The 14,680-nt window shown below is 46.6% G+C and overlaps 1 protein-coding gene and 1 pseudogene across 2 annotated transcripts in view; both read right to left on the reverse strand.

Moving 5' to 3' along the window:
- LOC146042954 (putative pleckstrin homology domain-containing family N member 1) overlaps window positions 1-14,680 on the reverse strand; it is a 70,577-nt gene that overhangs the window by 19,447 nt on the left and 36,450 nt on the right. For both annotated transcript variants that reach the window (XM_083163249.1, XM_083163250.1), the window contains exons 3-5: window positions 12,076-12,132; window positions 9,854-10,000; window positions 7,180-7,266 (exon numbers count right to left, since the gene is read on the reverse strand). In XM_083163249.1, coding sequence (XP_083019375.1) covers window positions 7,180-7,266; window positions 9,854-10,000; window positions 12,076-12,132 — 291 coding nt within the window. The remainder of the gene's footprint in view (window positions 1-7,179; window positions 7,267-9,853; window positions 10,001-12,075; window positions 12,133-14,680) is intronic.
- LOC146044461 (U2 spliceosomal RNA) lies at window positions 4,757-4,963 on the reverse strand (annotated as a pseudogene).

The raw sequence follows: 14,680 nt of genomic DNA on the forward strand, positions 1-14,680 counted from the left end.
TTTATTGCATGTATTACTACTGAGACTGTAAATGCTAAATCAGTGGCGTAACTACTAATTCTGCTCCCCCCTGCCGAAAATGCAGGGGGGCGCCTCGGCTAGATATAGTAACAAACGCCCCCCACCCCCCCAATGCGGCCGTTACCTTACCCAGTAAAGGGGAGCCGGGGTGTGGTGGAGGGGAGCCGGGGTGTGCGGAGGGGGGCCGGGGTGTGCGGAGAGGAGCCGGGGTGAGGGGTGGATGAGACGTTACCTCCTGTCGCATCTGCGCCTGGTCCCCGCTCTCCCGTCTACTGCTGCTAATCAAAAGTGACACTTGGAAAATGGCTGCCTACAAAAAGCAGACGAAAAACTGTCTGCAGTATGGGGGCAGCCATTTTCCGAGTGTCACTATTCGTATTAGCAGCGCTGCAGCAGCAGTAGCCAGGACTTGGGAGAGCTGGGACCCGGCACAGGCGCTGGCGGCAGAAGGCAGCAAGTTATGTCCCGCAGCCCCCCAGGCGCCCACACCCGCTCAGCGCCTCCCCGCCACCGCGGGGGCTGCGGGACGATAGTTACGCCACTGTGCTAAATCATTTGATATGTGAGACAAGCCTTTAAATGATTATGATTTTCCTGGCAACCAGGAAATTACAGACATTTTATATGGAATTACTGCTTGGCCTATTAGAAATGATATGTATGTTAGAAGTCACCATAGTCTGCCCAAATTGTATCCACAAGGCTACAAGCACAATGGTATTATACAGGTCACACAAATCAAAGGTGACTTCTCATATCAAGAACAATTTAAATTAGATGCTGGGTTATTCTTTATACACATTTCCTAACGAACATTGAAGTGATTAAATGACAGCTGACGAACTTTAAGCTATAAAATCAGATTCTACTGTTTATAGTATGAATTTATAGTACTGTCGCAGATGCAAAATATTTCCACATAAGGATCATGTGGAAAATCCAGACCGGGTTTTGCAGCAGCAGTAGGAAAATTAGATCCAGTCCAGGTTTCCTAACTGATGTGATCAGGGTTGGGCTGATAAGCAGCACCTGTGGGTTTCTGATATAAGTGTTTCCGAGACAGGAAGTCATTGTTCCTGATGGTGGAATATCTGCCCAGGTGATAGGCCAGGGGTGTGGGCTATGGAAGGGATCACTGGACCATACTGAGGAGTTTGTGCTATGCTGTGACATCTGTATGCTGCAATGCTGTAACCACCCTTGCTATAGCTGTTTACCTGGAATGCTGTTTACCTGCTACAAAATAAAAACCAAGCCTTCATCTTATTCAGTGTATGTGATTCGGGTGGGATTGTTTTGTCGACTTCACTTAGGTCGACAGTCATTAGGTCGACACCGTTGGGTCGACATGGGGGAAGGTCGACAGGGTTCTAGGTCGACATGGGTCAAGGTCGACATGTGTTTAGGTCGACATGGGACAAGGTCGACATGGGTTTAGGTCTACATATGCGTTAGGTCGACAGGTCGTTAGGTCGTCATGGGTTTTTTCACTGTTTTTTACCCTAATGTCGACACAGTCGACATGGACACAGTTGAAAGTGAACTGCAGCCCCTCACATCGCTCGCTTTGCTCGCGATGCTTCGGGCACGGTGCCTCGCTGCGCTCGGCACACTATTTTATTCTCCCACCACGCCCTAGTGGATGGTAGGGCATGAAAGACCGCCTGTCGGCACATGTCGGCTCAATAAACAGTGAAAAAACCCATGTTGACCAAACGACCTGTCGACCTAACCCATGCCGACCTAACGCATATGTCGACCTAAACCCATGTCGACCTTGTCCCATGTCGACCTAAACACCTGTCGACCTAGAACCATGTCGACCTAGAACCATGTCGACCTTCCCCCTGTCAACCCAACAGTGTCAACCTAATGACTGTCAACCTAAGTGTGGTCGACTGTCGACAATACGACCGTATACCTGTGACTCATTGTCAGAAAACTTATGTCCCCTCCAATAACTTCCCTGTGGCCTGAGTATACTCTGACAGACAGCATATCCACTCCTATGTTTCAATAAATACAAACTATATATGAAAATCTAAAGAATGGCGCTTTTTTGTAGCAACACGATTCCTGGAGAGAACTGGACTGAACCATACCTCCCAACAGTCCCCATTTTAGCGGGGCAGTCCCGATTATCAGGGCCTGTCCCGCTGTCCCACCCGCGGGTGGCAGTGTCCCGCGGTGTGGGGGGGCTGTTGGGAGTCCCCCCTGTCAGCTGCTAAGCAGCGGGGAATAAACGCTGTGCGCATGCGCACAGCGTTTATTCCAGCAGCCAGGGGGCTCGGGGCATGGCTAGAGGCTCACAGAGCCTCTAGGTCATGCCCCCATAGTGGCAAAATGGGGGCGTGGCCTCGAGGGGGAGCCACGAGTATAGACCACGCCCCCAAATTAGGCCACGTCCCCGAAAATTGTGGCGCGCGGCAGCAGCGTCCCGACGGCTGATCTCGCAAAGTTGGGAGGTATGCTGAACTGATAAAAAATTGTTGCTGTTACAAAGGGAAGAGTAAAGTTGCACCACTTAGGCCCTTATTCAGATCTGATTGCAGTATAAATGTGTTTGAAAAAATGGGCAAAACCATGCGCACTGCAGATGGGGCAGATGTAACATGTGCAGAGAGAGTTAAATTTGGGTGGGGTGTGTTGAAACTGAAATCTAAATTGCAGTGTAAAAATAATGCAGCAAGTATTTACCCTGCACAGAAACAAAATAAACTCACACAAATCGAACTCACTCTGCACATGTTACATCTGCCCCACCTGCAGTGCACATGGTTTTGCCCATTTTCTAAACAAATTTGTACTGCGCTCAAATCTGAATAAAGGCCTTTATGTGAATATGAGGTGAGTAAAAATGGCAGACCTATGCTATCATCTATTTAACATAGAATGTTGCTATGAGCAACCAATCAGACTCTACTTCTTATTTATTTAGAACCTTCTAGAAAATAATAGACAGGATCTGATTGGTTACCCATAGCAACATCCAATGTAAAATAGAACTCCCATCAGAGCAAATTTTACCCATCTACTCTTATTCAAAGTAATACAGAGAGTGAGGGGATGGTAGGAAAAATGGTGTGTACACACGGGCCGATGTGGTGGCTGCCAATATCAATCTGATACTGACAGCCGCCACTGGGTGCCGGCATCAGTTCACAGGGATGGAGGGACGGCATACATGTGTGAGGGGGGGGAGCGGCCCTTGTTCCGAGATAGTAGAATTATATTGGGCTGCACAGTCTATTTCTACTTTCGATTCCGATGTCACACATCAGGATCGAACTGGGATGGGGTGCAACCAAACACTGTACAATTTGCATTAACTAACTATATAGTCAAAATCAATAGGCCAAATTGCTCAGTGTGTACAAAGCCTTAGCCACCTGTGTGTATAAGGCCTTTACTTACATCCAGCGCCGGTGCAAGGTGAAAATTAAAGCTTACTGCATTCACCACCCACATACCAATACTAATTTCCAGAACCTCAGGTGAAAGTGTGGAGGTGGCATCTTAGAAGTTTAACGCCTGCTATTTGCATCAAGTTCAATGAGGATGCTTCTTTCAGAGTCATCCTTAATTTTGTGATAGTCAGACTCAATGGCGCCCCCCAGATTGAGGAGCCCCTAGGCAGCTGCCCAAAGGGTAGAGCCGTCCCTGCTTACATTGCTTGGAGTACATATGAGTTTGAAAAAAACTCAGGAGCCCGAGGTGTGCTCCCTACCACCAGTGCTGTGCCTAAACACGTGCAAAGGGGGCCGTGCGATCGAAGTGGGCTTTCTTTCGAAGGAGAAGGGCCCCGTTTTTCCCCTAACCCTCTCAACCATAAGGCCGAAGAGAGGAAAATAGGGATTAGTGGGTCCTCTTCGCCGAAGCTTAGAGAGACCCACATTCCTCAACCCCCGGAAGGGTTAGGACGGTGGGTCCTCCGCACCCAAAGGTTTGGAGAGACACTCTGTAGACTTCCCTCCGCCTTTCGGCTCGGGGTCGTCATCGGGGGGACCGAAGCTCTCCCCATTGGGGAAATGGAAGGCCCGTAAGGGTCGACCACACTACCCAAAAAAACGTGACAAACTACAGAAAACAGAAAACGTGAAAGTGCACGAACGTGAAGAAGAAGAGAAATAAATAATAAAGAGGACCCCAGCCAGAAGGCCGGGGTGGGGGAGTGAAAAATTGTCCTACCCCATCCAAAAGGATAAGGTAAAGACGTGAAGCGCTAACCTAGAGGGAAGTGCGCAGTGCTAGTGCTTACTAGTGCATGGTGATTTTGGGATCACCCGTGCATGTTCGGCACCCCCGAGTTTCCCCGGGGGCACAGTGCAGCCTCAGACTCCAAGCAGTCGACCGATCAGCTTCCAACCAAGTGTTTCTCTGCTCCCATCATAGGGCACTTTCCAGCCCCTGGCATGGGAATTGGTACTCCACTAGGCTTTTCGAAAGACTCCCTTAGGGGTTGCGGCCCTCTCGGAAGAGCAATCTACTCAGTCTCAGTGTTTCTCCGATTCCAAGGTTAAGGTACTAAGCTGGGCCTTTCACGGTCTCCCCATCAGAGGCTACGGACCTCTGGAACAGGAGCCATCTACTCAGTCCCAGCCTTTCTCCGCTCCTTGGGAATATATTCTAGACTGAGCCTTTCGCTGTCTCATCCTTCGGGGGCTACGAACTCCGTCAAGAGAGCCAAACTACTAGGCCCAGTGTTTCTCCCCCCCTCTCACCAGTGGGTTTACGGAAACAACACCTCCTACCACTGGCAGAGGTGAAGGTACTCAGCCAGACTTTTCACCACACCCAGGCAAAAAAGAGGGGTCCCACACCCTCCGCCCATCAGAGCAGCTACTCAGTCCAGCCTTTCTCTATTCTCTGCCAGAGGCCAGTCCATACCCACTGATAAGAACAGGTACTACACTTGATCTTAGCCAAAAGGCCGAGAAGCGAGTATATATACACTGCTCCACCAAAGGATAATGGGGCAGGCTTTACTGAGAGCAGAAGCGGCAGGATCCAGTTTCAAATATTTCCATCTGCTAACTGACAGCGGGGGAGATGTATCAATCCTCAGTCAGAGAGAAATCAACTGGTGACATATACATTACCAACCATAAGAATCTACTAAAGAATCTTACTATTAACTAGAATGACAGTTAATGGTTGGTACTGTATCTGCAAAGTTTGATACATCTACCCCAGAGGCTTATTTGGCATACAGCCTATGGAGGCGTGGGCAGGACCAGCCTACCAAAATACGCAGAAGCACAAAGTGGGCTGCTATATATATGAATATGCCCTTGTGTATTTAAATAAGTCTTGCAAATGTGACAGTAAGACATATGCAAGTACACAGGGATCAATGCAGAGAATACATACTGCACTGGTGTGTATGTCATTAATATAATTTTATTGAAGAGTTATTTAAAAGGCACTCCAATATAGTTTTAAGTTATGTTAGGATATTATCATAACAACCACAAGTCTACCAACCCAATTGAATTGTGTGTTATGATTTAACTGATTTTCCTTTTGAACAGAAGAAGAAACCTTTACACAAGTTGCTTCTATAAGCTAACCCAGTGGTTCTCAACCTTGGTCCTCAAGTACCCCTAACAGTGCATGTTTTCCGGGTCTTTACACAGAATCACAAGTTAAATAATTAGCTCCACCTGTGGATTCTTTAAAATGTGTCAGTGACTAGTGAGTGCACCTGTGCACCTGCCAGGTGACCTGGAAAATGTGCAATGTTGGGGGTACTTGAGGACCGAGTTTAAGAACCACTGAGCTAACCTACATTCAATTTTCAAATAACCACAGAACCATAAACAAAACTATGTATAATTAAAAAAAAAAAAAAAAAAAAAAAGAAACCTTAAGTGTTTTCTTTATTGGGATTGTTCTTAATTTTTATAGACATTTTACATTGCCTATCACATTTCCATCTCATTTTACTCAGCTGTTTTTCAAATTTTCTGCAAATTGAAAGCTGACCCCTCAAACTGCAAAGATCAGATAAGAGGATTTCTCCTGGCTGGCTACTTATGAACACGAGCATTTGGGTGTATACCTACTAAATGAATGTGCTATGAAAAGCACTGTGTGTATGAAGTGCTGGATATCTATGCTTTGGTTCTTTACATTTCTATAGGTGACCTTTAATAGCTTTCAAAGAAGTTGTCTAAGATGATTCTAAGATCTTGTTGTCCAAAATGATAAAGATGTGTGTCAAGTGGCACTTGCAGGCAGTGGCGTAACTATAAATTTTGCTCCCTCCTGCCAAAAAGTTTGTGAATGGAGAAGCTCAAGCAGGACAGAGGAAGAGAGACCAGCATACACTGCTGCTTCCGTTGGCTCCGACGCATCCCTGGCCATCCTAGCACGCCCATCCGCCCGCCCATCCTGTACACAGTAGCCAATAGCTGGCTCTGTGTACAGTCAATTGAATAAGTGGGTGGATTTGTCATCTCTTCCATGGCTGCACCCGTGCTGTGGCTGACTCACCTCCAGTGCTCAGTCAGTGGGCAGCGGCAGGCAGCAGCATGTCAGTGCGTCGAGCAGGTGCCGGAGCCCACCAGACCCCACTGCTGCTTGCTCCCCCAAGCGGCTGCTGGGGCTGCCTTACAGTAGTTATGCCACTGCTTGCAGGGATGACACGGAATATAGATCCAGGACCAAAGTGAATTATTTGGTGTTAAGGTAATAGGAAGAACCAGTGCCAGCAGCTGCCAATCATAAAACATGTGGACAAACAGCAATTTTTGTCTACTTTTCTAGGGGCACATTGAAAAAAAAATGCTTACACTATAAAGGCGCTGTGATTCAAGAATGTTTGGGAACCACTGGCATAATAAAAAGTCTCATTTGTTTGGGATAAAGTTGCAAGTTACACGCACATGATCCAATAATACTATATTTACCATGCACTATGTAACAGCATAAATATTCCCAGTGCCAAAGAAAGAAAATGAAGAGGACCAGATGTATCAAAATGGAGTGACAAACAACCAGCCAATCAGCTGTCACTTTTCAAGACCAGCATGTAACATGACAGGTAGGAGCTGATTGGCTGGCTGTTTACCACTCTCCGTTTTTATAACTTTTTGAAGCTTGATACATCCGGCCCTGGGAATGTTGGGAATATGAACAGCTAAAATGTGTTTTTACCTGATAAATGAATCTTCTCTCTTGATGATCCATGGACAAGATAAGCAAGTGCAATGGAAACAGAACCATGAAGCACTCTGACATCTCCTGTGGGGGGATACATGTGGCTGTTACCTCAGACACGCTGCTTCCTCTGTCACCTTAATAAGGTTTCCCTACTTATGACAAATAGCATCAATAAATAATGAGGTACTTGTGTACTATCACGGCTCCCATCTCATCCCATCTCATTGCATACCATAAGGCTTAAGATGGTATGCAATGAGATGAGATGTGCTGCCATGGGACCCGATCTTATACAATTTAAAATTGTATAACATTGTATATGGCATACGATGAGATGAGATGAGATTTTAAATTGTATAAGCACACTAATGGGTGCTTTCAAGGTCAATTGCCCCCCCCTATAAGATTTTTAATTGTATAAGCACCTAATGGGTGCTTACAATGTAAAATGCACCCCCACGCCACCCCCACTATCAACGCCAACCCAAAGCGTGGCGAGCGCAGCGAGCCCGCAAAGGGGCGGCGGTACGCGTCCTCCGACTTTTTCATACCCCCACTATCCATGTCGGCGTGGAGTTGATTTTATATAGTGTGGCGAGCGCAGCGTGGCGAGCGCAGCGAGCCCCGCGAGGGGACGCGTAATACATGTAAAGTACTACGCGTCCCCTCGCGGGGCTCGCTGCGCTTGCTGCACTCGCCACGCTTCGGACTCGCTGCGCTCGCCACACTATATAAAATCAACTCCACGCCGACATGGATAGTGGGGGTATGAAAAGGTCGGAGGACGCGTACCGCCGCCGCTCGCCACGCTTCGGGTTGGCGTTTATAGTGGGGGTGGCGTGGGGGTGCATTTAACATTGTAAGTACCCATTAGGGTGCTTATACAATTAAAAAATCTTATACGGGGGCCAAATGACCTTGAAAGCACCCATTAGTGTGCTTATACAATTTAAAATCTCATCTCATCTCATCTCATCGTATGCCATTGTATGCCATATACAATGGTATACAATTTAAAATTGTATAAGATCCCTTAAGATGGAAATCGTGGGAGCCGTGATAATACACAAGTACCAAAAATGATTATTATTATTAATAATAATAATAATAATACAAATATCTCCATTTCTTGTACTTGTATTACTGTACTTGTATTTTATATATATATATATATATATATATATATATATATATATATATATATATATATATATACACGGAATGGGATCATTCGTCAGACTGCATTTAGGTCTACAGTCATTAGGTCGACCCCACTAGGTCGACTGGCTGGAAGGTCGACCTGACTTAAGGTCGACATGGGCCAAGGTCGACATGACTTAAGGTCGAATTTGCATAAAGGTCGACATGAGGAAGGTCGACTGGTCATAAGGTCGACATGGGTTTTTCACTGTTTTTTTATCCGAATGTCGACACAGTCGACATGGACACAGTTGGCAATGAGAATCGGACCCTCGCATCGCTCGCTTCGCTCGCAATGCTTCCGGCACGGTGCCTCGCTGCGCTCGGCACACTATTTTATTCTCCCACCACGCCCTAGTGGATGGTAGGGCATGAAATACCGCCTGTCGGCACATGACGGCTCAAAAAACAGTGAAAAACCCATGTCGACCTTATGACCAGTCGACCTTCCTCATGTCGACCTTTATGCAAATTCGACCTTAAGTCATGTCGACCTTGGCCCATGTCGACCTTAAGTCAGGTCGACCTTCCTGCCAGTCGACCTAGTGGGGTCGACCTAATGACTGTAGACCTAAGTTCATTCTAATAGATGACCGCATCCCATATCTATATATACACGAAAGGTTTTGCCCGGCACGTCCTCCTTCAATTCTTCTCATAGAGGAATAGTATAGAACACAGGAACGTGCAGCACTCGAACACCACTTCTTCGTTGCAAAACGCTTTTATTAAAGACAACGTTTCAATATCTAATCAATATTTTCATCAGGTACCTGATGAAAATATCGATTAGATATTGAAACGTTGTCTTCAATAAAAGCGTTTTTGCAATGAAGAAGTGGTGCTGGAGTGCTGCACATTCCTGTTTTATATATATATATATATATATATATATATATATATATATATATATATATATATATATATCAGAGTTCTGAAGAGTGTGAGGCCATTTAGCGTTCCATGCAAGTCAGCCTGGGGCCATAATAACACCTCCATAGTGTGCACGGAAAAACTGCAGCCGCATGTGGATATGTGTTTGAGTTTCTTGCAACTCACAGGGGATCATGTGCAATGTGAGAATAAGCGATATTTGTGCACAAACGCCAGCTTGCATGTAACTGTGCCAGGCCATGTAGCTGTACATATTAGCCAGGAGGATAAACAACGTTGGTGCAAAATGTAAACCCAAGCCTGGTAAACTATAATAGAAATACTACAATGTAGAGAAAGCCAAATACATCAGCAAATATCTGCTTTAATAATAAACATGAAATTGTTAAATGTATGTATTTCCCAGTATTGCACCCCTGTTTTGAATTTGTACGATTCTTGTTATTATTAATATTATTGTTATTAATAATACTACCACCCCGACACACGGGAGGGACAGCGGGACAGTCTCCAATTAAGCGGGACTCAGCGGGATAGTTGAAAGGTATGATCTAGATATACTGTACTTAGTTACCTGAGTGTGACTTATCTGCATGACCGCCAGTGAAGACATGACCACACTGCCATAGGATGTAATGTCTTGTCCTTCCCAGCTTCGGATTGGCTCTGTTATAATCATATGATTTAGATCCTCACGTGTTCTCCCCCAAAATAGGATAGGCTGAAAATATAGCATTTTAAGAATATTTTAGCAATATCTGAAGAACAGGGGTGTCACTCTCATAATGGTCTCATTCACATTGAAATTAACAGCACCTTTCACAGTATATTTAAGTTGGTTCAGGGTTGCCTATCCTCCCGGAATGGCCAGGAGGATCCTGAAAATCGGGTCCTCCTCCCGGCCCCCCCGGAAAGGAAGGCAACCCTCACGGATTCTAGGGGACCCCCACGCCAACCCCTGATTGCGGCGTCTTCCCCCTTACCTCTGCATTTTAATGCAGCAATCCGCGGGTCTCAGAGGAGGGGGCGGAGCTAAAATGTCCACAATCGTGGCATTTTAGCCCCGCCCCCTCCACGGAGATCCGAGAATTGGGGTATTTTACATCATGGGGACAGGGCTTAGAGACGTCACGCTCAAGCCCCGCCCCCAAACTGCAGCTGAAAGTCTCCTCTCCGGCAACCCTGAGTTGGTTAAATATGAAAAAGTGATAACAGTGAGGGAGAGTGGACCAGAACCAACAGCAGACAGAAAACAGAGAAGGACTATCTAGTACTATATTAAATACTGTATACATAGCCAGATCTAGTAGCAACAATAAAAATGCCTGTATCCTGCACTAACTTATAAAGCGTTAGTGAACCCAGCTGCTCCTCCCAGCAGATTCCCTGTTAGCGGAATCAAAATATAATGTATATAGTAAACAAGAGGGCACAATCAGTTTAGTATTAACTCTCTCTAGTTCAGACAAATGTCCATTAAAGTTCAGATTCACAGGAGAAATCACTTGAACGGTAACTTGCAGGCCCTCAATATTGAAGAAAGTCCTTTACAGAGGATAATTCGGTACTTGTTTCCTAGCACGGCCACAATCGCGGGCATCGTGTACCTTTGAGTTAAGGTACACGATGCCCGCGATGGACCCGATTTCCTTTGAAATCAGGTCCATTTTGCCGGCAAAGGCAAAATCGGGGGCATCGCGTCGGTCGCGTGCATTAACATGGCCCCCGACGCGATGCCCGCGATTTTGCCATAGGCTTCAATGTTAAAATATTTTTAACATTGAAATCGGGAGCATCGCGTCGGTCTTGTGCCATTATAATGGCACAAGATGAAATGGACTTGATTAAGTCACATAGGAAACAATGTGAAATGGGCCAATATGACCCATTTTACATTGTATATGGCCCCGTCATGGGCAACCCCATTGTGAGCGTCACCCCATGATTGACGCCAACCCGAAGCGTGGCGAGCGCAGCGAGCCCGCGAGGGGCGGCAGTGCGCGTCCTCCGACCTTTTCATACCCCTACTATCCATGTCGGCGTTGAGTTGAGAATATAAAGTGTGGCGAGCGCAGTGAGCCACCGAGCCCTAAGCGTGACGAGCGCACGCGTATACCTGTGAAGTTATACGTGTCCCCTCGCGGGGCTCGCTGCACTCGCCACGCTTCGGGCTCGGTGGCTCGCTGCGCTCGCCACACTTTATATTCTCGACTCCACGCCGACGTAGATAGTAGGGGTATGAAAAGGTCGGAGGACGCGCACCGCCGCCCCTCGCGGGCCTGCTGTGCTCGCCACGCTTCGGGTTGGCGTCAATCGTGGGGTGGCGTGGAGGGGGTAAAATTGGGGGTCTGGGGAATACTTTACATTGAATCCAATGTAAAATAGGGTCCCAGGGACCCTATTCACATTTGATTCAATGTAAAAATCGGGTCGATCGCGTCGGTGGCATCGCATGTGATTTGGTCGCATGCGATGCGACCGACGCGATTTTTCCGACACGATCACCCCGATGCAAATCGGTGTGGCCGTGCTAGGAAACAAGTAAAGATAATTCTTCTTTCCAAGTAACTGAGGGTCTGAAAAGTTAAAGAAAAATGTGAAAAACTCTCTTCGAATTTTTCAAGTGTTGACCATTGCATGTTGACCATTTGTTTGTGTCAACCTTTTGCCTATGTTGACCTTGTGAATGTCGACCATATGTTGTAGACCTATTGACTGTCAACATAGACGCTAAATATCCCAATTTTAAAATGTTTATTTGTGGTAAAAATGTCAAGTACATAGTTAAGCTATTACCTTAGACACAAACTGTGTGTGTATTGTACGACACTCTGCTTTGCCAGGGGTCATTATCTGTAGGGATAGATAAACAAGTAGAGTTAGTGATCATTAGCAGTAGAAGTCCACAGACATCTGGGGTGAATATAAACACTCTAGGGCCGATAGAGGGCCAGATGCACTAAGCTTCAAAAGTGATAAAATGGTATGACCGAGATCGTCGTGAAATTTGACCTGAGAATACAGTTCATTTATTAGGCTGTTGAATTCTCAGGATTTGTATTTTCCGATGCTGAAGGGATTTGTATTTGGCTGCCGAATACGGACGAGCATGAAGGGTGCACGGATCAGTCAGATCCTTGCAGGCTTCACTGTGGATAAAATATAAAAATAAATAATAATTAATAAAAACTGCATGGGGTCCTGGCTCTTTGAGCCGGTCCTGGATTCCTGAATGATGGGGAAAAATCAAAAAAGGTGCCCCTGTATTCAAGAAACCAGCATCGGGCTCTTGGACCGGTCCTGATTACAAAAATACGGGGGACCAAAAAATAGGGGTCCCCGTAGTTTTATAACCAGCACCGGGTTCCAACAGCCAGCGGTGTCATGCCACAGCCGGGGGAAACTTTTATATAAGTTCCCTCGGCCAAAACATAACACCCTGGCTGTACTATAATTGGCACTTTAATAGAGGAGGAGGGTGTCCATGTGCAGCCTCCTCCATCCAGAGTCTGACTCTATTGCGCATGTGGGGCCTCCTCCATCCAGAGTCTGACTCTATTGCGCATGTGCAGCCTCCTCCATCCAGAGTCTGATTCTATTGCGCATGTGTGGCCTCCTCCATCCAGAGTCTGACTCTACTGCGCATGTGTGGCCTCCTCCATCCAGAGTCTGACTCTACTGCGCATGTAAGGCCTCCTCCATCCAGAGTCTGACTCTATTGCGCATGTGGGGCCTCCTCCATCCAGAGTCTGACTCTATTTCACATGTGGGGCCTCCTCCATCCAGAGTCTGACTCTATTGCGCATGTGGGGCCTCCTCCATCCAGAGTCTGACTCTATTGCGCATTTGTGGGGCCTCCTCCATCCAGAGTCTGACTCTATTGCGCATGTGGGGCCTCCTCCATCCAGAGTCTGACTCTATTGCGCATGTGGGGCCTCCTCCATCCAGAGTCTGACTGTACTACGCATGTGTGGCCTCCTCTATCCAGAGTCTGATTCTATTGCACATGTGTGGCCTCCTCCATCCAGAGTGTGACTCTACTGCACATGTGCAGAGCTCCAGGAAAATAGCGTGGCGGAAATTTTCCCAGGGATTCCTGCAGCGCTGCTGCCTGCATTGCGGGACTCAGGAGGGTAAGTATAAAAGAAATTGGGTGCAGTGTGTGCGGTGTGGGCCCCCCAAATACTCAGACATACTGTAGACCAGGGGTGTCAAACTCAAATTAATCAGGGGCCGCATCAGCAGTTTGGTCACCCTCAAAGGGCCGGTTGTATCTGTAGGACTATGTGTCCACTCTTTATTATCATAAATTATTGTCACTGCATTCAATTATTGTATACTCAGCAGTAGCATTTCCCTCCTGCTATTGCTGTGAACTGCAGTGCATTAGGGCACACGCTGCCTGAACAGGGGGGCAGCACTCAGTCTTAGGGCATATGTCCTGCTTATTATCATGGGACACAGCAATTAATGATGGGCTGCAATGTGCCAGTGCACACACACACATAGGCAGAGAGTTTGACACTTACCCGCTCTGATGCGTTCACTCCAGTCTGAGCTGCTCCACCACCAAGGACACAGCTGCGCATTTCCCCCTCCCTCCTGTGAGTAGCGCTCCTCGCACTATCTATCCAGTGGGGTGCAGCGTGCTCCCGCTCACTGTGCAGTGCACACTCAGCAGTAAGTGACCTGGAGCGCACAGCAGCAGCAGCACCATTCACCACGACGGACCTGCTCTTTCCTCTCTCTGGCTCCTATACAGCAGGTAAGAGCGGAGGAGGGGTTGACGACCGGCGGCACTGCGCTAGAGGGCAGACGTTCTCTGGCTTGTAGGCTGCCGCGCATGCGCTGAAGAGGCGGCTTTCTTGTTTTAAAAAAAAATCGAGAATAAAAGGTGAAGGCTGGTGGCGGCTGCGCGGGCCACATGAAGTGGTCTGGCGGGCCGGATTTGGCCCGTGGGCCTTGTGTTTGACACCCCTGTAGACAATATTGAGACCACATCAATGTAGTGAAGAATGGTTCTTCTCTACATTGATGTGGTCATATGTATGTCTACAATTGAAATAATTATGCAAAATGATCTGCATTGTGTGACGTTTTATCAGTTTTTATGAACCAAGGACTTTTAAAGAAAATAAACATATTATAGGGACTGCTTGTTTATCATTCATTGTTGAGGCTATAAATGATATATTTTATTATATATATTTTATTATATATATTTTATTATATATTATATTAGGACTTTATTATAGCGGGCCAGCCTACAATTGGTTCTTTACATTTCTTTTGTTTTCTTTCCAACAGGAAATTGTGTAGGACAGGCTGCCCCCCCTTTATATAAGGTTGGGATCATTTGGTCTACAGCATGATGGTCGACAGTCATTAGGTCGACACTAAT

Source organism: Crinia signifera, chromosome 19 (assembly GCF_055691185.1).
Source record: "Crinia signifera chromosome 19, ASM5569118v1, whole genome shotgun sequence".
NCBI classification, from domain to species: Eukaryota; Metazoa; Chordata; class Amphibia; order Anura; family Myobatrachidae; genus Crinia; species Crinia signifera.